This window comes from Vipera berus, assembly GCF_964194415.1.
Source record: "Vipera berus genome assembly, chromosome: 8".
NCBI lineage: Eukaryota > Metazoa > Chordata > Lepidosauria > Squamata > Viperidae > Vipera > Vipera berus.
In genome coordinates this window covers 23,065,949-23,091,229 of record NC_138211.1, presented here as the reverse complement: position 1 = coordinate 23,091,229, position 25,281 = coordinate 23,065,949, and the positions used below count along the sequence as shown (strand labels likewise).

Here is a 25,281-nt window from a genome sequence, read left to right as displayed (position 1 = left end):
TGTATGTGTGCATTCTTACTACACTGTGGAAGGAGGAAGCAGGGCCGACCAGCCAGTTGGTAATTGTGCATATTAATAAATATGTATAAATTCATCATACATTTGACAGTGCAAAGGGAAGTGATTCAGCAAAGAACTGCCATGGAAGAAATTAAAACCGGTACTTTTTTAACTTTTTTTCTACAGTTTGTAACATTTTATTAGATTATAGAATAAAATAAAAAGGTAAAAGTAAAGGTTCGCCCGCACATGCGTGCTAGTCGTTTCCAATTCTAGGGGCCGGTGCTTATCTCCGTTTCAAAGCTGAAGAGCCAGCGCATGACTAGACGCCAAAGGTGCACGGAGCGCTGTTACCTTCCCACCGTAGTGGTCCCTATTTTTCTACTTGCATTTTTACGTGCTTTCAAACTGCTAGGTTGGCAGAAGCTGGGATGAGTAACAGGCGCTCATTCTGTTACACGGCACTTGGGATTCGACCCGCCAAACTGCCGACCATCTGATCGACAAGCTCAGCATCCTAACCCACTGAGCCACCGCGTCCCTTTTAGAATAAAAGACAAAAATACAAAAGCAAATAGTAGGACACAGTGGGGAGGAAAAGGGGAAAAAGTGAGGGGAGAAGGGGAAAAAGAAAAGAAAAGGCATTGACTTCCAACTTCTTCTGTTCAATTAACACTGAACCACAACTTTTTACTTTTCCATAATATTATAAACTTGTTGTTGTTGTTGTTAGCTGTGAAGTCGTGTCCGACCCATCGCGACCCTATGGACAATGTTCCTCCAGGCCTTCCTGTCCTCTACCATCTCCTACTGCTTCAGTGACTCCATCCAGCCACCTCATTCTCTGTCGTCCCCTTCTTCTATTGCCCTCAATCTTTCCCAGCATTAGGCTCTTCTCCAGTGAATCCTTCCTTCTCATTAGGTGGCCAAAGTATTTGAGTTTTAGCTTCAGGATCTGGCCTTCTAAAGAGCAGTCAGGGTTGATCTCCTCTAGGACTGACTGGTTTGATCGCCTTGCAGTCCAAGGGACTCGCAGGAGTCTTCTCCAGCACCATAGTTCAAAGGCTTCAAGGAGCAAGCGTCTTTTAATTTCTTGGCTACAGTCTCCATCTGCAGTGAACTTGGAGCCCAGGAAAATAAAATCTGTCACTACCTCCATTTCTTCCCCATCTATTTGCCAGGAATTGAGAGGGCCGGATGCCATGATCTTGGTTTTCTTAATGTTAAGTTTCAACCCAACTTTTGCAGTCTTTTTCTTCACCTGCAACAAGAGGCTCTTTAGTTCTTCTTCACTTTCTGCCATTAGAGTGGTATCATCTGCATATCTTAGGTTGTTGATATTTCTTCCGGCAATCTTAATTCCAACTTTTGATTCATCTAGCCCTGCCTTTCTCATGATGTGCTCTGCATATAAGTTAAATAGGCAGAGCGACAGTATACAGCCTTGCCGGACTCCTTTCCCAATTTTGAACCAATCAGTGGTTCCGTGTCCAGTTCTCACTGTTGCTTCTTGGCCCGCATATAGATTTCTCAAGAGACAAATAAGATGGTCTGGTACGCCCATCTCTTTAAGAACTTGCCATAGTTTCCAAACAATCAAAGGCTTTAGCATAGTCAATGAAGCAGAAGTAGATGTTTTTCTGGAACTCTCTAGCTTTCTCCATGATCCAGCGTATGTTGGCAATTTGATCTCTAGTTCCTCTGCCTCTTCAAAATCCTGCCTGTACTTCTGGTAGTTCTCGATCCACATACTGCTTGTAGGATTTTAAGCATAACTTTACTAGCATGAGAAATGAGTGCAATGGTGCGATAGTTTGAACATTCTTTGGCACTGCCTTTCTTTGGAATTGGAATTTAAACTGATCTTTTCCAATCCTGTGGCCACTGTTGAGTTTTCCAAATTTGCTGGCAAATTGAGTGTGGCACTTTTACTGCGTCGTCTTTTAAAATTTTGAATAGCTCAGCTGGAATACTGTGACCTCCACTAGCTTTGTTGTTGCTCAGCTTTTCTAAGGCCCACTTCACTTCACATTCTAGGATGTCTGGCTCGAGGTCAGTGACCACCTCATTGTGATTATCAGGGACGTTAAGCTCATTCTTGTATAGTTCTTCTGTGTAATTTTGCCACCTCTTCTTAATCTCTTCTGCCTCTGTTAGATCCCTGCCATTTTGGTCCTTTATCATGCCCATTTTTGCATTAAACATTCCCTTCATCTCTCCAATTTTCTTGAAAAGATCTCTGGTTCTCCCTATTCTATTGTTTTCTTCTATTTCTTTGCACTGTTCATTTAAGAAGGCATTCTTATCTTTTCTAGCTATTCTCTGGAATTCTGCATTCAATTGGGCGTATCTTTCTTTTTCTCCCTTGCCTTTCGCTTCCCTCCTTTCCTCAGCTATTTGCAAAGCTTCCTCAGACAGCCATTTTGCTTTTTTGCATTTCTTTTTCTTTGCGATGATTTTGGATGCTACCTGTTGTACAATGTTGCGAACCTCTGTCCATAGTTCTTCAGGCACTCTGTCTATCAAATCTAATTCCTTAAATCTATTTGTCACCTCTACTGTATATTCAACAGGGATATGATTTAATTCATACCTGAGTGGCCTAGTGCTTTCTCCTTCTTTCTTCAGTTTAAGCCTAAACTTTGCAATGAGAAGCTCATGGTCTGAGCCACAGTCAGCTCCTGGTCTTGTTTTTACTGACTGTATAGAGCTTCTCCATCTTTGGCTGCAGAGCACATAGTCAATCTGATTTCTGTGTTGACCGTCTGGTGATGTCCATATGTAGAGCTGTCTCTTGGGTTGTTGGAAAAGAGTGTTTGCTATGACCATCATATTCTCTTGACAAAATTCTATCAACCTCTGCCCTACTTCATTTTGTACTCCAAGGCCAAACTTGCCTGTTATTCCGCTTATCTTTTGGCTTCCTACTTTAGCATTCCAATCCCCCATGATGATAAGGACATCATTTTTTGGTGTTAGTTCTATAAGGTGCTATAGGGCTTCATAGAACCGGTCAATTTCATCCTCTTCAGCACCAGTGGTTGGGGCATAGACTTGGACTACTGTAATATTGAATGGTTTGCCTTGGATTCAAACTGAGATCATTCTGTCATTTTGAGGATTGTATCCCAGTATTGAAGGGACGCGGTGGCTCAGTGGGTTAGGATGCTGAGCTTGTCGATCAGAAGGTCGGCAGTTTGGCGGGTTGAATCCCAAGTGCCGCATAACAGAGTGAGCGCCTGTTACTTGTCCCAGCTTCTGCCAACCTAGCAGTTCTAAAGCACGTAAAAATGCAAGTAGAAAAATAGGGACCACTACGGTGGGAAGGTAACAGCGTTCCGTTGCGCCTTTGGCGTGTAGTCATGCCGGCCACATGACCACAGAGACGTCCTCGGACAAACGCTGGCTCTTCGGCTTTGAAACGGAGATGAGCCCCCAGAGTCGGAAACGACTAGCACGCATGTGCGGGGGAACCTTTACCTTACCTTTACCTTATCCCAGTATTGCTTTTCCTACTGTTCTATTGACTATGAAGGCTACTCCATTTCTTCTGAGGGATTCTTGCCCGCAATAGTATACCTGATGGTCATCTGAATTAAATTCACCCATTCCTGTCCATTTTAGTTCGCTGATACCTAAAATGTCGATGTTCAGTCTTGTCATCTCTTGTTTGACCACGTCCAGCTTTCCTTGATTCATGGATCTTACATTCCAGGTTCCTATGGAGAAAAAATCTTTACAGCATCGGACTTTTATTTCACCACCAGATACATCCACAACTGAGCGTCCTTTTTGGCTTTGGCCCAGTTGCTTCATTCTTTCTGGCGCTACAAGTACTAGTCCTCTGCTCTTCCCCAGTAGCATATTGGACGCCTTCCGATCTGAGGGGCTCATCTTTCAGCGTCATATCGTTTTGCCTTTTGGTACTGTCCATAGGGTTTTCATGGCAAAGATACTGGAGTGGGTTGCCATTTCCTTCTCCAGTGGATCACGTTTTGTCAGAACTCTCTGCTATGACCTGTCCATCTTGGGTGGCCCTGCACGGCATAGCTCATAGCTTCATTGAATTACGCAAACCCCTTCGCCACGACAAGGCAGTAATCCATGAAGGGGATATTATGAACTACCCATTTCTATAACAACAAATGAATCTAATCAGTAAAATCCAAAATTCTACCCCCCATTTTTTTTAGTCATCAGGTTTTTGACACCTTGCTAAGCACTGCTGGTAATCAAATATTATCATGTTCTAAAAGTGGTACAATATGTGAAAAGGTTGAAAAGCCCTGCACTACAATACACAACATCCAGAGCTATTACCACTTTGTTTACAACAAACCCACCACTTGTTGTTTGCATGTACACTGAGAGCTTCTGCACTGGAGACAAATTCCTTGGGTGTCCAATCACACTTGGCCAATAAAGAATATTCCTATATTCCTATTAAGTGTTGGATTTCCAACATCTATACCTGAATAAAAATAATAAAAATAATAAAAATAAAAAGACTACAATCTTAAATGTATTTAGAAAATAAATGGGACTGATTTCTTTACGAACACAGGAAGACAACATTAAGGGCTTCCCAAAGTTTCTATCCACCATAGACATTAATTCTTTTATCATTGACCTTTCCAAAACTACCAACACTCTCAATGATTCTGGGTGCCCTATGCATTTAAAGTAAAAGAAACTGAAAATGAAGGGATAGAGAGGAAGCTCATCAAATTTGCAGATGACACCACCCTGACGGGAATAGCCAATGCTTTAGAAGATAGACTCAAGATCCAGAAAGATCTTGACAGACTTGAGCATTGTGCCTTATCCAACAAAATGCAATTGTGAAAATAGTTTTTCTTAGGGAAGAAAACTGGGTATGTCTAGTATAATGAAGAGAAGGACTAGGGATGGCATGATAGCAGTATTCCAGTACTTGAGGGGCTGCCACAAAGAAGGGGGGTTGACCATTTCCAAAAGCACCTGAGGACAGGCAAAGAAGCAAAGGATGGAAAATTATCAAAGAGAGATCCAACCTAGGAGGGATTTTCTGACAATAAGAACAATTAACCAGTGGAATTGCTTCCCTCCAGAAGTTGGAGCGAAAAACCAACACTGTTGGTTTTTAAGAAGAGACTGGACAGCCATTTGTCTGAAATGGTATGGAATCTCCTGCTTGAGCATGGGGTTGGACTAGAAAACCTCCAAGGTCCCTTTCAACCCTCTTATTTTGTACAGTGGGGGGAAAAAGATGCCAGACCACAAAAAAATTGAAGAGACACAACTACCCCTCAGATGGAATGTCCTTATCTGTAAGCCAAAGCCAGGACTTTAGTCAGGTCTTCAAGGTCCATCTAAAGGGGAGCGGAGTTGGGGCTGTTCAGACCTCTGGGTGCTGCTGTTCCAAAGAAAAGGTGTCAACCATTTCGCATATTCAAGAAAAGAAAGTCCCAGCTCTTAAGAATGACGAAGAGTGTAGCTTTATTGAAAGATCCATCTAGGCACAGCAAAAACAAAGTCAGTTATGGATTTTCCTGCAAAAACCTACATAGGTAAAACCCCTTTTCCCCCTCCATGTCATCCACAATTCATAGTTCACCAATTGTTCAGTTCTTTTGTTTTAGGAAAAACTGACTGCTTCAAACATTCTTCATAAGTTGACTTTGGTGAATAATGTCTCACCAGCAACAGAAGGCACTCTTGTATTCCATAGCCTCCCCCCACCCTTAGGAATTCACCACTCTTCTCCTAACACTGTTTGGGAAACTGTGAGCAAAAAACAGGTGCAAGTAACTATGGAGGCAAGTTTGTTTGTTTCCTGGGTGCAATCACATAGCATTGTTTAAGAGACAGGACTGGACATGTTGGTTCTATCTGACCACATAGGAAGAAACAAGGGAACAGGGACAGTGCCTCAAATCACTAGGCTCTGTTCCAGGGTTTTGCCACCTTCTTCCACATAGGGAGAAGAGGCTGTGTCTGTGAGCAGATGCACTTCCCTTGTCAGCCTTTACTTGGCAGGCCAGACAGGAAAGATGACCACATGAGTTATTTCTATTTTGTTATAAATCGACATTAATAGAATCTTGGAAGTCTGAAAGTACAAGTCTCCCGGTGTAGTGTATGCTCTTAAAGCATACACGGAAATGTCAGCACAGCACAGCACAGCTCCAGACTATAACCGCTTTTGGCAGGAAAGCCTGAATAGAGCGAGTCGTTGACAGCCCCAGGGCATGGTCAGCTCTGGCGGGAAGCCAGGGTTTAAATCCATTGGCCACCTGCACTGGCGGGAAGCCCAGGTTTAAATCTATTGGTCGCCATTCACCTGGGCAGGTATAAAGAGACACCAGGTAACCCCTTTGCTCCAGCTTCATTTGTGACTCAATAAAGAAATACTACCCAGCTCAAGTGTCCGTCTCTCTGTGCAACCACGCGACATTGCACTGGTGACGAAGGTGGGATCCTGCACCGGACAACGCTAGCCGCAGATGGAATCCAATCGGCAGCCCTGGACCGAGACGCACGACGACCGAGACGGCGGAATGACACAACTGGGTCAGTATCCCCTTTTCAATAGCAATCGCCCAGAGGAGTGGGAAGCATTCGTGGGGCAGCTCGAATGCTACCTACGGGCAAACGGGGTGAAAGATGACCGGCAGAGAGCAGCGGCGCTACTCTGCAGCTGCGGCACGGAAACGTACCAGCTGGCGGTCAGTCTCTGTGCACCCGACGACATCCACACTGTCGGGTACAGCGAGTTGCTGGCAAAGCTGACCGAGCACTTCAAGCCCGAGACGTCCGAAATCGCCTGGCGGTATCGCTTTGAGAAACGGGACCAGCGGCCAGGTGAACCTGCCAAGCAATACATGGCTGCCCTGAGGCAGGCAGCTCGCCTCTGTAACTTTGAAAACTTAGAGATCCGGCTGCGGGATCGGATCGTCTGTGGGTTGAGGGACAGGAAGCTGCGCCAGAAAATCTTCGTGAAGCAGAAGTTGACCCTGAGGGATGTCCAAGAGGAATTCCTAGCCTGGTACGCGGCTGAGGAGTCCAACCCGAGAGAAGGTGGATCCATCCACCAGTTGAGCGGTTACAGCGACATGGACGGAGCAGAGTCGGAAGTGGACGCCATCCACCGACAACAGCGACCCGTCACCGCCAACCGAGACAACGTGAGGGAGCCAAGACCAGCCGCGGCGGACCCGAGATGCCAGGAGTGCAGGTGCGGAGTGAACGGCCCCCGGTCTACCCAACTCCACGGCTACAGCGCGAATCGGCCCCGGTCTACCCAGCATTGCGGTTGCGGTCCACGGTCTACCCAGCACAGCGGGTGCGGCCAGCCCCGGTCTACCCAGTGCTCTGGCTGCAGCACGAACAACTCCCGGTCTACCCATTGCGCCAGCTGCGGAGGACAGCATTCCCGGTCTACCTGCCGTTTCAAGTCGGCCAAGTGTCGGGCATGCGGGAAAACCGAGCACATCACGGCGGTCTGCAGGAGCAAGCAGCGGGATAGCCTGCACGAAGTGGAGGCGGAGTTCCAGTTCGCTACAGGTACCGGGCAGCGGTTGCTGGGTCTGACGGTCAGCCACACGGCGGGACGGCCGGATGTTTGTCTAATGGGGGCCCCTGCGGCACTAACCCCAAAAATGAAATTGAGGGTGAAGCTGCAAGGGGTCCACTGCACGATGGAGCTGGACTCAGGGTCAGCCGTGTCTATCATCTCCGCCAGAATGTTTAAGGAGATCTACAAGTGGAGCGGCCAACCCTTGAGGCCATTCAGACTGACCCTCTCGGACTTTCAGAATTCACCCATTAACGTCCGGGGGGAGGCGTTGGTGAGGGTTCAGTACAAAGGGTTCAAGGGCAAATTAAGTGTACTGGTCATCGAAGGGCAGCGGACCAGCCTCGTGGGGTTAGGGTGGTTCAACGTGCTGGGCATCGGAATCACGGGGATTCACCAGACGCGGAGCTGCCTTTCCCTTGAAGCTGTCTGCAAGGATTTTGCAGATGTGTTCGACGGGCAGCTGGGAAGGTACACAGGTTCCCCAATCTCATTTAAGTTAAACCCCAAGGTGCAACCCATAAAGATGAAGGCTAGGAGGGTTCCGTTTGCGCTAAAACATAGGATAGAGCGGGAATTGGATAAGCTGGTAGACCAGGGGGTGCTAACGCCAGTCGATGGAGCGGAATGAGAAACCCCCATCGTAACACCGCTCAAGGCAAATGGTGAAATTAGAATTTGCGCCAACTATAAGGGGACAATCAACCGGGCTCTGAGCGCTCATTCATACCCAGTTCCTGCGGTAAACAGCATTCTTGCGTCCCTGCAAGGTGGGTCGGTGTTCGCTAAACTGGATCTTGCCCAAGCTTATCAGCAGCTGCCGGTAGACCCAGAGGCTGCTAAAGCACAAACAATAATCACACACAAAGGGGCGTTCCGGGTAGACCGGTTGCAGTTCGGGGTCAGCGTGGCTCCTGGAATATTCCAGGAGGTGATGGAAAGGACCCTCAAGGGAATACCAGGGGTTTGCCCTTATTTCGACGACGTCCTGATCACAGCCAGCTCCGAGGACGTTCTGGCAGCCCGATTGAAGGCAGTGCTTGAGAGGTTCAGGGGTGCAGGGTTGAAACTCAAAAGGGAGAAATGCAAGATTGGGGTAACTGAGACAGAGTTCCTGGGGTTCAGGATTGATGCTCAAGGCATCCACCCATCTGCATCCAAAGTCAGGGCAATCAAAGAAGCCCCAACTCCCAAAAACAAGTCTGAGTTGCAGGCATTCCTGGGCCTCCTCAATTTTTATCACGCATTCCTGCCACACAAGGCAACAATTGCAGAACCCCTACACAGGTTGCTTGACAAGCAAGCATCCTGGGACTGGACTGACAAACACACTAACGCATTCAAAACACTGAAGAACCTGTTAGCAGGCAATACCACAGTCACCCATTTCAGGGAGGACCAGCCAATCTGCCTTGCTTGCGATGCATCCCCTTATGGGATTGGGGCAGTCCTCAGCCATTTAAGGGAGGATGGAACTCAGGCCCCCATCGCCTACTACTCCAGGACCCTGTCAGCTGCAGAGCGAAATTATGCCCAGATAGACAAGGAGGCACTGGCAGTGGTTGCAGGAGTAAAGAAATTTCATGACTACCTTTATGGTAGGGAATTTCTAATTTATACAGACCATAAGCCATTATTAGGGTTATTTACAACAGAGAAGCAGACACCCCAGATCCTGTCACCCTGGATGTTACGCTGGTCCATATTCCTGTCTGCATACTCATGCAAACTGGTACACAGGCCGGGCAAAGAGATGGGGGCACGCCGATGGCCTCAGCAGACTTCCCCTAAGGGATACTGAGCCAGACCCAGCACCGCCTGTCCAAATACTGGCAATACAGGAACTGCCAGAATGCCCCCTCAACGCAAGGGACATAGCCACAGAGACCCCCAAGGACAAGGTTCTGAGCAGAGTACAATCATGGGTGAGCAGTGGGTGGCAGGACAAATCACCAGGGCAAGAGTTCATTGCTTACTTCTCCAGAAGGCATGAACTATCCACACACAAGGGATGTCTCTTGTGGGGAAGTAGAGTCATCATCCCCACAAGGCTCAGAGAAAGAGTTCTCCAGTCATTACACGAGGGCCACCCAGGAATAGTAAGAATGAAGGCCCTGGCAAGGAGCTACCTGTGGTGGCCAGGGTTGGACAAGGAGATAGAAGAGCTAGTAGCGGGGTATTACATATGCCAGAGGTCACGGCCAGAACAGCAAACATGCACCAGTTCACAAGTGGGAGGAAACACACTCACCATGGTCCAGGGTGCACATAGACTATGCAGGCCCATTCCAAGGACACACATTTCTGGTAGCAGTAGACAGCCATTCTAAATGGCTGGAGGTGGTGCCTGTGGGCAACATGACCTCAGCAGGAACCATTCAAGCATTGAGGGGGATGTTTGCTACACATGGTCTGCCTGATGTGATCGTTTCAGATAATGGAACACAATTTACCTCCTTGGATTTCCAGGTGTTCCTGAGGACCTTGGGGATTAGGCATGCCACCTCAGCTCCCTTCCACCCTGCCAGTAATGGGTTGGCAGAACGATTCGTGCGGACAACAAAGGATGCCCTCAAGCGCATAGTACAGGGAAATTGGAAGCAAAGACTGGCCACATTCCTCCTACACCAACATGCAACACCCTGCACTGCCACAGGCAAAAGCCCAGCGGAACTCAGATGGGGCAGACGCCTCATAACAACACTGGACAGGCTTCACCCAGACAGGGTAGCAGCAGACGCCGGGACCCCCAACATCAAAACAAGTTTCAACACGGGGGACCCAATCTGGGCCAGGAACTATAGCTCAGGTCACCCATGGGTGCCAGGGGAGATACTAGAGCAAACAGGACCCCTTTCCTACAAAGTGAGGGTGGAGGGGGGACTCCTTTGGAAGAGGCACCTGGACCAGCTGAGGAAAAGGGCTCCTGGAAGGGTTGTTGAGGACACACTGAGGACTGAGGAGGAAGAGCCAACACAAACACAAACACCCAGGAGGGCTAGCAGAGGGGCACACTGGCAACCCCACCCCAGACAGGAGACTGTCAGCGAAGCCAGGCAGCCACTGGAACCCAGCAGAACACAAAAACCGGGCACCACAACACACACACACACACACCACAATCCACCACAACAATCACAACAAAGAAGAGAGTCTAGTCACAGCACCACACCACTAGGAGAACCAGTCCCAAGAAGATCAAGCAGGCCGCACAAGGATCCAAGCTATCTCGCGGACTATGTGCGTTCTTAGGGGGGTGGAGAAGCAACCAAGGAATAACAATTGTAAATTTTTGTGTATGTAAATTTTGTGTATAGTGTAAATAAGTGTATATAGTTATGGAGACAGAATGACAGAGGGTAATTCCTCAGTATGGGGGAAGGGGTGTAGTGTATGCTCTTAAAGCATACACGAAAATGTCAGCACAGCAGGGGGCTGGACAGCTCCAGGCTATAACCACTTTTGGCGGGAAAGCCTGAATAGAGCGAGTCGTTGACAGCCCCAGGGCATGGTCAGCTCTGGCGGGAAGCCAGGGTTTAAATCCATTGGCCACCTGCACTGGCGGGAAGCCCAGGTTTAAATCTATTGGTCGCCATTCACCTGGGCAGGTATAAAGAGATGCCAGGTAACCCCTTTGCTCCAGCTTCATTTCTGACTCAATAAAGAAATACTACCCAGCTCAAGTGTCTGTCTCTCTGTGCAACCACGCGACATTGCACCCACTGTCTCCTTTCCAGTCCAAGGAACCCGGGAAGCTCTTTTCTTCTGGGCCTCTTGTCCCACCCACTGTCCAATTGCAGGCTTTGCAGTCTCTTATCCAGCCATTTTTTGGCCCCGCCTCCCAAGGTCTTTCTCCTGTACAATCCCTCTTCTTGTGAGTAAATATATTGGTACTTGGGAGGATTCTGGGGGTGAAACCATAGAGATGTCTTTGTTTCATAATGATAGTTGTGCTCTGCACTCTCAGGATGCAGACTTATAGGCCAGGTGTCTCTTTCTTTTTGGAACTATGGGTTGGGTAATTTTGGTGGTGTGCCAGATGCACACCACCAAAAGTGTGGTTGCTTACTCAGCTCTATACCATATAGGGTTTGGGAGTGAGAATATGTCTACCCAACCTGCAGGTCTGTGCCCCAAAGAACAGCACATAATGGTTTTTCCCTTTGACCTCCCTTTCTACAACTGGCTCCACATTTTTGCACTGACAATATAAGAGACAGCCTGTTATTTTAATTGCTTCATTTGGGGGGGAGGAATCACCTGGAAGTTGTGATAAGATTGCAAAAGCCCGTGTACAGAATGGGAAGTGAAACCTCATATGTAAAACTAATTGGATAATGTGATTTATGACGTGTAGATAAGGCCGCCCTTATTGTGTGTGTGTGTTATGATGGATTGTGTGTGTGTTATGATGGGTTTGGGGGGAGGAGATTTCAGATTCTGGCATCCCTCCATGAGTGCCGATGTTTCGTTTCAGTACTAAGACTTTTTAGATAAATAATATGCCTGCAATTTGTTTGATTTGTCTCATTCATCGGAACCATGACATCATGCCAGATCCTGCTTTTTTTTAACATCAGGTCAACTAGGTGCTGTTCCAAGGAACCTTTAAAAATGTGTACTGGTAAGAGTTGGAATTTTAAATGAGATTGTACTTCAATTCTTGTCATTTTATTAGCTTTGGCAGAGTTTGATGAACCCAAACGATCAACTTTGGTGATGTTTGGAGTGCTTACTATAGCTGTCAGGATCTACCATGACCGATGGGGATACGGTGTCTATTCTGGACCGATTGGCACAGCAGTTCTTGTGATAACAGTAAAATGGGTAAGGCCACCGCTTTGTCACAATAAAAAATTGCTGGCATATAAGAGTCACTTCAACTGAAATCTGAAAAGAACTTAAGAATAAAATTATCCCAATTTCAGGGAGGGGTTAGTTTCCTAGTGACAGTGTTATTGCTTGACAGATAGTGGACAAGATACTCCCAATCACTGCCAATTGCCATTCTCTTACAACAGTGCCCTATTGTGGCTTCGTGTCATGACTGGGCACCATTTGTAGCTTTTGCAGGCCCCAGAGGCTTCCTCCGAGAAATTCCATCTTGGTCAAACTAGTAGCAAAAATTATCACATCAACAATAGAAGGAAAAGGCCAAATAAATACATCCTATTGTTAGTGGGGAAAAACGCAAATGAAACTAGAATAAAATTCAAAATGATCTTGATGGGACCAAGAAAAGGATGATAATCAGAGGACTAGGAATGGTGAAGACACATTGAAGTCCTAAAGATGTTTCACCTCTAGAAAAGAGACTTTGATGGGGGAAAATGATGATATTCTCCAACTATCTGAAAGAATGCTATAGTGAGGAAGGTCAACATCAGCGTCTTTTCAAGAATAATGGATTTAGATGATAGGAAGCAGATTCTGTTGAGAGAGATGGAAGAAACATTATAACAAAAAGGGCAATTTGAGCTGGGAACTGTAATTCCTTCATTGGATGTCTTCAGGTGGGAACATGGGATGTCCAGGATGTTTCAGTGAGAGGCCTGCAAAGAATAGCGTGGCCTTGCACATCTACCCCACTTGGGGACTTCACAAATTAAGAGATAAATTAGACCCCACCCCCACCCTAGCAAAATTGAATGGAAACTGAACTTTCTTTCTTTTTTAATTGAAAAGTTTTAAAATACATTTTATCTTTAACAATCCCCCCCTCCCCCTCCCCAACCTATCCCTCCCTACCCCTCCCCCCCTTTCGCCCCTCCCCCCCCCCCGACTTCCCAGAGCTAAGTACAGGGTATAAAAACAAAGAACAATCATAAACATCCATATGCTACCAACAATAAATTCTTAAATCTATCACTCTCTAGCTCATATAAAATAACTACAAGCAATATTAATATTACGTATAAAAAGAAAGAAAAAAGAAAAAAAGAAAGGAAGACTTATTCAAATGCTAAGTGAAACTTTTTAGTCCCATATTTCTTCTGAATATATTCAATCCATTTTTCCCACTCCATAATATAACGTTCTTGCGAATGATCTTTCAAATAAGCCGAAATCTTTGCCATTTCTGCCAGGTCAGAAACCTTTAAAGTCCATTCTTCTATAGTCGGCAGCTCCTCCTTCTTCCAATACTGACCTATTAAAAGTCTTGCTGCTGTAACTAAATTTAACATCAACTTAGTGTCCACAACAGTAGCACCTGTAATTATACCCAACAAAAAAAATTGCGGACAAAACTTTATCTTTTGCTTGAAGATCTTCTGCATATTCCACCAAATTTTTATCCAAAAAGCCTTGACCTTTTTACAAGTCCACCATATGTGAAAATATGTTGCATCTTCACCACCACACCTCCAGCATTTTGGCTGATAATTCGGATACATACTTGCAAGCTTTTTAGGATCTAAATGCCATCTATAAAACATTTTATAAAAGTTCTCTCTTAAGTTTTGAGCTTGTGTAAATTTTACGTTCCTCACCCAGATCTTTTCCCACGTATCCATTGTAATAACTTCTTGGATGTTCTGGGCCCATTTTATCATACAGTCTTTAACCAGTTCTGTTTCTGAATCAATTTCTATCAATGCAAGATATATCCGTTTGATATGTGCTGGACCCTGATTTCTAATTTGCTTTATCAAATTTTCATCAGTCATTGCAAAACCAGTTTTCTGATCTTCTTTCCACCTGGCCCGTAATTGAGTATATTGAAACCAGGTTTGAACAATCTTCTCATCTCGCAAGAAATTATACGATTTTAAACACCATACACTTCTTTCCAAGCTTAAAATCTCCTTATACGTAGTCACATCATGTTTAAAACCAACATTTATGTTTTCTTTTGCGTGTTTTGGAATAGCCCACAATGGTATCTTGCAGTCTAACTTGTATCTATACTTTTTCCAAACTCTCAACAATGCCTGTCTTAAAATATGCACTTTAAACACATTATCTACCTTCTTATCATACAACAAATACGCATGCCAGCCAAATAACAAGTCGTGGCCCTCAAGATTTAATAATCTCTCTTGTGTCAAATTAATCCAATCACTTATCCCTGCTAACGCAGCAGCTTCATAATATAATTTAAGATTGGGCATTTTAAGACCACCTCTTTCACGAGTATCCTGCATAATCTTAAGTTTAACTCGTGGTCTTTTCCCTGCCCAAACAAATTTATTGATACCCCGTTGCCATTCTTCCAAATTAGAATCTTTCTTAAGAACCGGTATCATTTGAAATAAGAATAAAAATTTAGGCAGGACATTCATTTTCACTGCTGCGATTCTTCCCAACAAAGACAATTGCAATTTTTCCCAACTCTCCATTTCTTTTTGAATTTTACCCCATAGTTTTTCATAGTTATTTTTATATAACTTTGTATTAGAGGGTGACAAAAACACCCCCAAATATTTGACCCTTTTAGCAATCTCAAATCCAGTTAATCCTTCTAAAAGAGCCTTTTGCGATACTGTCATATTTTTGGCCAGAATTTTAGTTTTTTGTGCATTAACTTTAAATCCAGAAACCCTCCCATATTGCCTTATTATCTCCATCAGGTCCACAACAGAATTTTCTGGCTGGGTCACTGTAACAACCAGATCGTCTGCGAACGCCCTCAATCTATAATCCTGATCTCTAATTTGAATACCCTTAATTTTTCCGGAGTTCCGAATTTTTATCAATAATATCTCCAATGTTAAAACAAATAATAAAGGTGATAACGGACACCCTTGTCTTGTGCCCTTCTCAATATTACATGCTTCAGTCAAACTATTGTTAACTATTATTCGGGCCGTTTGTTTTTGATATAATGCCCTAATTGGTTGCAAAAATTTATCCCCAAAATTCATTTTATCTAAAACTTTCATCAAAAATTGCCAATTCAATTGATCAAAAGCTTTTTCAGCATCTAAGAAAATTAGCGCCGCAGGGATCAGGTTGTTCCTTTCCAAAAACTCTAACACATCAACTATATGCCTCACATTATTTTTCATTTGCCTACCACTAATAAACCCAGTTTGATCCCCATGAATCACCTGTTGCAGAAGGAAACTGAACTTTCTTAGTAGGTAGAAAAGATCTTAACCTGGCAATCCCACTGAAACCTATTTCAACTAGACAAGTGTAACACTATATTCAAATAGTCACTACAAGCATAACTGTGTGATGGAATTATTCCTGGATTACTAGGGTTTAAAATTAAACTTGACTGTAGTGATTGGAGAAATTCCAATCTTGTAATCTCTCTTCTTTCTCCAGCTGCAAAAGATGAAGGAGAAGAAAGGGCTGTATCCAGATAAGAGCGTCTACACGCAGCAGGTTGGGCCCGGCTTCTGTTTTGGGGCCCTGGCTTTGATGCTGAGGTTTTTTTTTGAGGTAAGCTTGTCTGATCAACTGCAAAAGAGAAAAACCACTCAGAGCAAGCACAACCAGGAGACAGTTGTAGGTGAAGCAAAGAGTTAAATGTTTTCTGCATATGGATTTTGGCAACCAGACGTTGAACAGGGTGCCTGAGCTTCTGGTCTAACTGAAGGATGCTTCAGGTTCACAATTGATTGCCAGCCTAAGGAAGCGCTTTTTGAATCTGGATGTGCTGGTTTGGGAAATGCAAAATTAAAAAAAAATTATTATTGAGTTCATTTTGTTTACATGGCTGCCCACTCAGAGGGCTCAGTGGAGTCCTATGATCCCCACCTAACAGAAATGCTTTCTATTGGTGTGAGTGGAGCTGCCCCAGACAGAGAGGGAGGAGCTCCATGGACCACAAAGAGCCTGTTCAGACCAAATAATACAGCAGCCGACATAGTTTTTTTAAAAAAATCCCATTTATATCCCACCCTTCTCCGAAGACTCAGGGCAGCTTACAATTTAAAGCACAAATCAATGTGCTTAGCAATAGCCTTCATTCTATGTATATGCTTGCTTATTAGGGCTTTCGGCTGCCCCCCAAGCGGCATTATTACAAAGTCAGCTTATTGCCCCCAACAATCTGGGTCCTCATTTTACCTACCTCGGAAGGATGGAAGGCTGAGTCAACCTTGAGCCTGGTGGGACGCGAACCTGCACTAATTGCAGGCAGCTGGTGTTACTTAAGGAGGCATTAGCCCACTGCTCCACCAAGGCTCTTTTAACCAATTAACAGTAAAGTCAAGGAATGGGGCTCTTAATTCATTCTGGGTACCCATTCATGCCTGGATACACAATCAAGTTTTTGAAGCCTTGCCAAAGGTCAACATGATTGGGTCCATTCTTATCTCTGAAGGGAGTATATTGCACAGAGCAGGGGCTGCAGCAGAGAAAATGTGTCTTCTAGTTCCCACTAGTTGGTACTCTTTGGCTGATGAGATCTGCACCATGGCCAATCTGCTGGATCGAATCCCCAGGTAACACAGTCCCAAGCCAGGTAGGGCTTTAAAGGTGATAACCAGCACCTTGAATTGCACCTGGAAAGATAGCTCAATGTAGCTCAAATGATGGTGTTGCATGTGCTGGGTGTCCATTTATTACCTTGCAGCTGAAGTTTCTGAATGCTCTTCAAGGGCAGCCCATGTGGAGTGTGTTGAAATAAGAGCTGAGAAGGGCCTGGGGACAGGGAGCAAGGCCTCCCATCCAGGAATGTTAAGAAGCAGCCTCAGGCTGAATCTTTACACAACCCCTTCATCAACTCCAACTGGAACCGAACCTAGAGGAAAGGGGAAGACCAGCAGCATGCAGGGCCACCCAGCCCCAGCTCCCAGAGTCAGTCCAGAAGGACACCATGATCCATAGTATCAGATACCACTGAGAAGTCAGCAAGAGGCAGGATGTAAGAGCCAGAGGTCATCCATGAGCATGATCAATGCTGTCTTAGTCCAAACCTTGGCCTGAACCTTAACTGAAGTCCCCCAGGACCATACAGCCTTAACTCTTTGCTTTAGAGAAGAGACCCCCTCCTTCTTACAAGGAGGAGTTAACTATCACCCAGCCCCCTCCCACATGGGGGGGCATGGAAACAACACAGATGGTCACACTGAGAGGGTCCTGCCTACTTCCTCAGGTTTTGCAGGCTCAAACTCTTCCCAGGTCATCTTGCAAGATGTAGCCCCCTTCCCACCTCCCTCAATTCTGCTTTAAAGCTGGAGTTCAACAAATAGCAAATGCAAGCAATTTTGTCTGCCAGCTGTGCAGCCTATAACTCACAGAGCCCCTTTAAGTGAATTTCAATATTGCTCCCTCCAAGGGGGGGCTACATCACCCAACACAGGGCGGCTGGGTGACCACAAGTGGACACAAGACACGTGAAGAAATAATTGCATTTTGCTGCCCTTGATAGTAGTAGCTCTAATAGTAGCTTAAGCTCGTGTCTTCACTTCTATCTTCCACCAGGGGCACTCTAGGTGTCTGTTAGCTCATTTAAGTTCCCTCCATTCTGTCTTAGACCATGGGAAATCTTAGGGACATGGGCATAGAGAAGCCACTTAGGCAGGATCTGATCCTAAGCCTCTGCTGAGTAGCAAGTTTTCCAGAATAATCTCAAAGTCCCTCTGGAAGCCAGTTTGGTCCATTGGTCCTGCTGCTGAATGCCAAGCCCTCCAAATCACAGAGGAGAGGCATTATCAAGACTCCCAGTGGGCAGTTTCTTTCTCAAGAGATTCTGGGATAGGGTTCTGGCATTGTTTCTCGACCCATAGTGGTGGAGGAAGGTTTAGGGTCATTTGGGAACCCCTAAGAGTTACACGAGTGCCGCGTAACAGAGTGAGCACCTGTTACTCGTCCCAGCTTCTGCCAACCTAGCAGTTCGAAAGCACGTAAAAATGCAAGTAGAAAAATAGGGACCACTACAGTGGGAAGGTAACAGCGCTCCATGCGCCTTTGGCGTCTAGTCATGCTGGCCACATGACCACAGAGACATCCTCGGACAAGCGCTGGCTCTTCAGCTTTGAAACGGAGATGAGCACCGGCCCCTAGAGTCGGAAACGACTAGCACACATGTGCGGGGGAACCTTTACCTTTAAGAGTTTTCTCAGGCACCACTCAATAGGTAGTCAGGTGTTGAGTTCCAGGCATCATTGCTCTTGCTCCACAGGTGTCTCTGAGGCACAAAGGCTTCCTTGGCCAAATTGCTCCAGCTGCTACTGGTTGATTCCCCTCGCATAATACATCAGGTCCAGGAGTATCTAGGTGGTCCCATCCTGCATCTGGCTTTTGTGCTGAGGTACTTGTTACATGATTTTTATTTTTTTATTTTATTTTAATTCCATTTATATCCCGCCCTTCTCCGAAGACTCAGGGCGGCTTACAAGCTTAGCAGTATGAATCAGGGACATTATCACTGGTCCTTTGTCACAACTAGGCCATTATCAGATGCCTCCATTTTGGTCTGGCCAAGCTTGAGAGCTTGAGGAAATTCCTTTGATGGCACTTTGGCCAAGTCTTCAACTTCCTTTTAGGTAAGTGGTTTTCAACCTTGTCTTCACCACAGACCTCCTTTAAATACCTTTTGTGGCCACTGGCCATGCCCACAGACCCCCCAGACTTAACTCAGGATTTAAATCATAACATTTCTTCAAACTTTCATGGATACACTGTGATGACATTGTGGCCCCCCAGGGGTCCACAGACCACAGGTTGAGAACCACTGTTTTAGGTGATCATCGCTTCCTGAGCTTCTGTTCAGGAGCTGAAATGTCAAAGGAGGTGCCTAAAGTGCCATAAATTCTCCATAGTCCAAATTTATGATATTTGGAAGCCAAAATACTAAAAATGGATTGTGGGTGAAAATCCTTAATGGCTATCATGAAGTCTTAGAAACAATAACTAAGGGATGGGAATTTGTAGCTGTGATCCTTAAATTTTTCAAGGCCAAAACCTAAGCCCAGATGTTATATGCAACACAGGCAGAGCTGTTTGTCACGAAAACATATAATCATAGGATCATAGGGCTGGAAGGGGCCGTGGAGGTCTTAAAGCAGATAAATATGCAATTAATATAAGAATATTAATTGCATATTTATCTGCTTTAAGACCTCCACGGCCCCTTCCAGCCCTATGATCCTATGATTATATGTTTTCGTATGCAATTAATATAAGAATATTAATTGCATATTTATCTGCTTTAAGACCTCCACGGCCCCTTCCAGCCCTATGATCCTATGATTATATGTTTTCGTATGCATACATGCATACATATATGCATACATTTCTCAATGACCTCCTGAAGAACAAAACGTGGTGCTGGTTGGACTACTTCATGAATTGGGAATACTTGAGCATTCGAGAGAAACAGAAGACTATGAGAGTAAAGGCGAAGGTCTAAATAGAAAAGAAATAAACCAATAAAACACATTTAACATTTAAGGCATTTATAGGCATTAATGTGAAAGTGACTTAATAAGACTCATGCCATTGTTAGTTGACATTTTGCCCAACTTCCTATCACAAAAATTGACTTAAAATAGACTTAAATATGGTGAAGTAACTGTATTCAGTTTGGCACCCTAACTAAGCATGCAACCCTGTTTGGTCAGCACAATTGCTAGTCTCTGGGCACACACAAAAAAGGACCTGGCAGCTCAAATCTTACTACCAACAGAATCGGGTTTTGGATTCAGGGGCACTTTAATAAGAGGAAGCAGGGAAGGTTTTCATGGTGTTCAAGGCAGTTGAATCTCTGAAGGCAAAATGATTCATGGGAAAAAGCAGGAAATATTCAATTTGCCATCAGAAACCACACAGCTCAAGAATATTAATCTTCATATGATTCCCTTGGCAATTTTTGGCTTGAGCCAAAGTTACAAATATTGAAGTATGAAGAGCAGAGATCCATGCAGGGGCACTCAAGGCATTCCAGATAAGATGTTAGTGATTTGGGAGCTCTGTGCTCAGGATGACTAGTAGAATAATGGATCTGTCCCTGGCCCCAAAATGCCTCACAGAGTTTCTGATGAAAAGACTGCTCAGATCTTTTAGCAAAAGATGGGTTGATATAAACAAGAGGATTGTTGGAGACAACAATGAGATATGTGTTGTGATTCAGGGTCAGCCTGTGGGTTCGGCAGTTGGGTCGGACGACTCAGAGGAGGAGGAGGGGGGTGTTGAAGAGGTTGCTGAGGACAGCTTGATGAGAGCCCCCAGCAAGGCCCCTCTCATCTGGTCACGATGCAGACCCAGCTGTGTGAGCCTGACAGCGTGGATGAAGATAACCCACAGCTGGCCCTGTTCAAGGACGCCTGATGCAGGAGGCAGTCAGTCAGGAGTAAACAGAGGAAGGCAATGGGGCACCTCGGAAGGAGGCACAGAGAGGCCACGCCCTGAACTGTATTTAAGGGGAATGTGTGGGAGGGCTGGTTTGCTGAAGGCAACCGCTTGGATTGTTCCTGCTTCTTAGCTCGTGTTTTATGGTTGGTGTCTTGTCTTGCTCTGTTTTATGTGAATAAATTTGGCAGGCATAATTCCAGCCTCTTGCCGTTTGTAAAGGGGTTGTCCCTGCCTTTTCTGCAGGGCCGGTAGCAGGCTGGTACAGAACAATATGCTTAATCTGAGACTTTTAGGGATGTACTTCTCTGAAAGTGACTCCTTAACAGAATAACAGAGTTGGAAGGGACGTTGGAAGTTTTCTAGTCCAGGGGTCTGCAACCTGTGACTCCAGAGCTGCATGCAGCTCTTTCATCCCTCTACTGCAGCTTTCAGTCCTCCGCCGCCATGTGCAGTCTCACAAACAAGAGAAGTGGGACTAAAAAAGTTCAATCGATCAATTTCTCGTGGAAAAAAAAAGATCTTGTGAAGTTGGAATTGATTGGTTGAACGTTTTTAGTCCCACTTCTTTTTTTTGTGGGACTGCCCACAAACTTCTTTTGCTTATGGGACTGCACATGGAGTCAGAGGAAGTGATGGAGGACCATGGTGGAGCTGGAAAGAAGGTGCCATATGGGTCCGATTGGGGGCGCAGGTGTGCAGGATTTTTGCCAAGTAACTTTTACAGAGCCAGGAAAATCGGCCAGGTTGGGGGGGGCTGCTAATGCCGCTGCCATGAGGCTTGGCAGAGGCCCCCTGAGCGGCCATGATTTCCCCCACCCCAGCCTGCCAGCCACCATCAGCAGTGGGATTGCTCTCAAACAATAAGAGCTCGCTCATGTGCATCCAACTTATTGAGAGCAATCCTGCTGCTGCAACTCTGATTTCTTCAACTCAGATGGAGCAGAGGCACCCAAGCCCCTGGTGGCTGCTTGAGTGTTGAGGACAAGCTTTGCTGCTGGACCACACCTGGGATACGCCAGGGCTGGGGGAAGCAGCAGTGAAGCGGTGGTGGTGGAGTGATTCATCGGGAAAGTGGGGGAAGCAGTGGCAGCAGGACTCTTCATGCAGGGGGGGAAGCAGCAGCAGCAGTGGAACACTCCGTTGGGGGGGTTGGGGGGAAGCAGTGGCTTGCAGCGGCTTGCAGCCCCTCTTCGTAGGGAGGGGAAGCAGCAGCAGTGGAGTGCTCCATCGGGGGGGGGGATGGAAGCAGTGGAAGTGAGATGCTTTGTGGGGGGGGGAAGCAGCAGCAACAGTGGAGCACTCCATCGGGGGGGGGGTGTAGGAAAGCAGTGGCTGGTGGCAGGCGCTTCATGCAGAGGGGAAGCAGCAGCAGTGGTGGAGGGCTCTGTTGGGGGGTGGGGGGAAGTAATGTTGAAGGCGGGCACTTTGTGTAGAGGGGAAGCAGCAGCAGTGGTGGAGCACTCCAGTGATGGAAGCAGTGGTGGTGGGGCACTCCATGCGGAAGGGGAGTTTAGCAGCAGGGTTTTGGGGCTCCTGGTTTTTTTATTTTCTCTGGGAAATGGGTCCAAATGGCTCTCTGAGTCTTTAAGGTTGCCAACCCATGGTGTAGAATGATGTCATATGTGCAAAGAAATCACTGATCTCTGGGCTTAAATCTTGTCTTGTCTAGGACCCACATCATTAGCCTAAGGATGTTCCACCCCTCTCTCTCTTTTAAAAATACCTTTCAAACTTTTTTCTTTTGTTCCACAAATGCAGTAGAGATCCAGAATACAGAGAGAAAAATATGCAGCATCTATATGTGGCTTTCTTGATGCTGATGTGACCAATTCTGCCTTTTCCTAGGACTGGGATTACACCTACGTGCATAGCTTCTACCACTGTGCTCTGGCCATGTCTTTTGTCCTCCTCCTCCCCAAAGTGAACAAGAAAGCGGGCAATGGGGGATCCCCTGCAAAATTGGATTGCTCAACTCTCTGCTGCTGTGTATGAGGACTCAGCCCTTGGAGTGAAGGTTCAAGGCACCCTTTCCATGCCTGAGATGCAGCTAAAAGCAGCACCATGGGCACTATTTGGTAGGTCCGAATTTTGAAGCCTATCCAATTCTGGCAGCTTGCTAGGCTTGACTCAAATATTATGCAGATCTGCTTTGTTGTTAAATGATTCTAATGATACGGCCTCAGGTTGGCTTCTCAAGTACCAGTTGCATATAATTCTATTAAAGGAAAAGAGCCCTACATTGCAGTACTTTTCCTTTACTTTGCAGGCCAAAGTTAAACACAGTGGAAGAAAGGTTGCTGAAAGAAAGCCATGGCTTTCTTCTGAGGACTGGCCCCAACAAAGTTCTTACAGAAATCAATTAAAGCCATAGTGTCCAGGGCCTTAATTAATACTTGTTCTCCTGCTTGGGGTGCTTTGGAAAAAGGGGAATGTTCAGCCAGCAGAAAATGCATTTGCTAGTCAATTCTTGCCATGTCTACTGGTGATCATATCACATCTGGCCATTGCTATCTGCTCTGTTCGGTAAGATGCTTAGCCTGCTTTAGAGCTCTTAAGTTCTCCCCTTTCTGAAACCAAGAAGTCTGAAGCACAACTGGGACTCAGGTGAATCTGCCTATTGTTCTTTATGATGCTTGTACATGAGCAGGGGCTGGGTGGGTCTGGCTTTCTGAGCAGACCACTTCTACTTGGGAAATTTCTGCACAAGAATTGAAGTTGGCCACATGCTGCTACCTTCACTCAGGCTCACAGGGGCAACTGGTGTCCTGTTTCTGTAGTTTTCTTTTGTGTAGCCTTTTAGAATCTGAATTTTTAGTGAGCTTCTTATTGTATAATGTCTGATGCCATGCAAAATTGTATTCACAAATGCAGTAATTATTGACACTAATAATATTTGCTTCTGGCCATCACAGAAATGTTATGTATGAAATCTGAAATAAACCTGAAATGAAACAATTGTATTTGATCCTAAATGCCTCTATTGTTGCCATTGCCATCAGTAGAGGGAAAAACAGAGCAGAGCAGAATGGTTAGGAGGAAAAAAGGGTCAAGCAAGGGTCCAGGGCGTATATCGCATTTGTTGGGAAAAATCGCTTAGAGCATGAAAAGTCAAAATTTGAGGTAGAGGTCAGCAAACATATATTCAGGTTCCCCTGGAGTGGGGAAGCCAGAAATCCACTTGTTTTCTGAAAACAACCTCTCCATGAGGAGTTAGCCCAGGTCGTATCTCACATTTGTTGGTAAAAATACTATTAAGCATGAAAAATCAAAATTTGAGAGAAAGAACAAATTTGAAAAGCAAGATAATTATCATGGTCCCCCGGGTTGGGAAAGCCAAAAAACCATTGGTTTTCTGGATCTGATCTGTCCCTGTAGAGTTAGCCCAGGGTGTATCTCACATTTGTTGGGAAAAATCCCATTAAGCATGAAAAGTCAAAATTTGAGGTAGAGCTCAAATTTGAAAAGCAAACTTATATTCAGGTGGCCATAGGGTGGGGAAGCTGAAGAACCACTTGTTTTCCGTATTGGACCTCTCCCTGTGGAGTTAGCCAAGGGCGAATCTCACATTGAGCTGTAAAAATCCCATTAAGCATTAAAAGTCAAAATCTGAGAAAAAGTCAAATTTGAAAAGCAAACATATATTCAGGTTCCCCTGGAGTGGGGAAGCTAGAAATTCACTTGTTTTCTGAAAATTAACTGTCCCTGAGGACTTAGCCAAGGGCGTATCTCACATTTGTTGGGGAAAATCCCATTAAGCATGAAAAGTCAAAATTTGAGGTAGAGCTCAAAAACAAACATATATTCAGGTTCCCCTAGAGTGGGGAATCCAGAAATCCACTGGTTTTCTGAAACGACCTCTCCCTGAGTTGTTAGCCGAGGGCTTATCTCGCATTTGTTGCAAAAAATTCCTCAGAGCACGAAAAGTAAAAATTTGAGAGACAGCTCAAATTCGAAAAGCAAACATATATTAAGATTGCATAGGGTGGGGAAGCCAAAAAACCACTTATTTTCCATATCTCACCTCTCCCTAAGAGTTAGCCAAAGATGTATATCACATTTGTTGGTAAAAATCCTATTAAGCGTGAAAAGTCAAAATTTGAGAGAGAGTTCAGATTCGAAAGGCAAACAAATATTCATGTTCCTGCGGAGTGGGAAAGCTGGAAATCCACTTGTTTAAACAACCTGTCCCTGAGGTGTTAGCCCATGGAGTATTTCGCATTTGTTGGGAAAAATCCAATTTAAGCATTAAAAGTCCGAATTTGAGAAAGAGCTCAAATTTGAACAGGTAACATATATTCATGTTCACCAGGGTTGGGGAAGCCAAAAAACCATAGATTTCCAGATCTGATCTGCCCCTGTGGAGTTAGCCCAGGGCACATCTTGTATTTGTTACGAAAAATGCCTTTTACCATGAAAAGTGCAAATTGGAGATAGAGCTCAAATTCGAAAAACAAACACATATTCATGTTCCCAAG

General features: G+C 45.3%; 1 protein-coding gene across 1 annotated transcript in view; it reads left to right on the top strand.

Moving 5' to 3' along the window:
- Positions 1-22,798, top strand: part of MYMK (myomaker, myoblast fusion factor) — a gene marked incomplete at its 3' end in the record, with an annotated part of 32,080 nt that extends 9,282 nt beyond the window's left edge. Inside the window, exons 3-5 of the mRNA XM_081334103.1 lie at positions 12,234-12,382; positions 15,830-15,946; positions 22,652-22,798. Coding sequence (XP_081190229.1) covers positions 12,234-12,382; positions 15,830-15,946; positions 22,652-22,798 — 413 coding nt within the window. The remainder of the gene's footprint in view (positions 1-12,233; positions 12,383-15,829; positions 15,947-22,651) is intronic.
- Between the last annotated feature and the right edge of the window lie 2,483 nt (positions 22,799-25,281).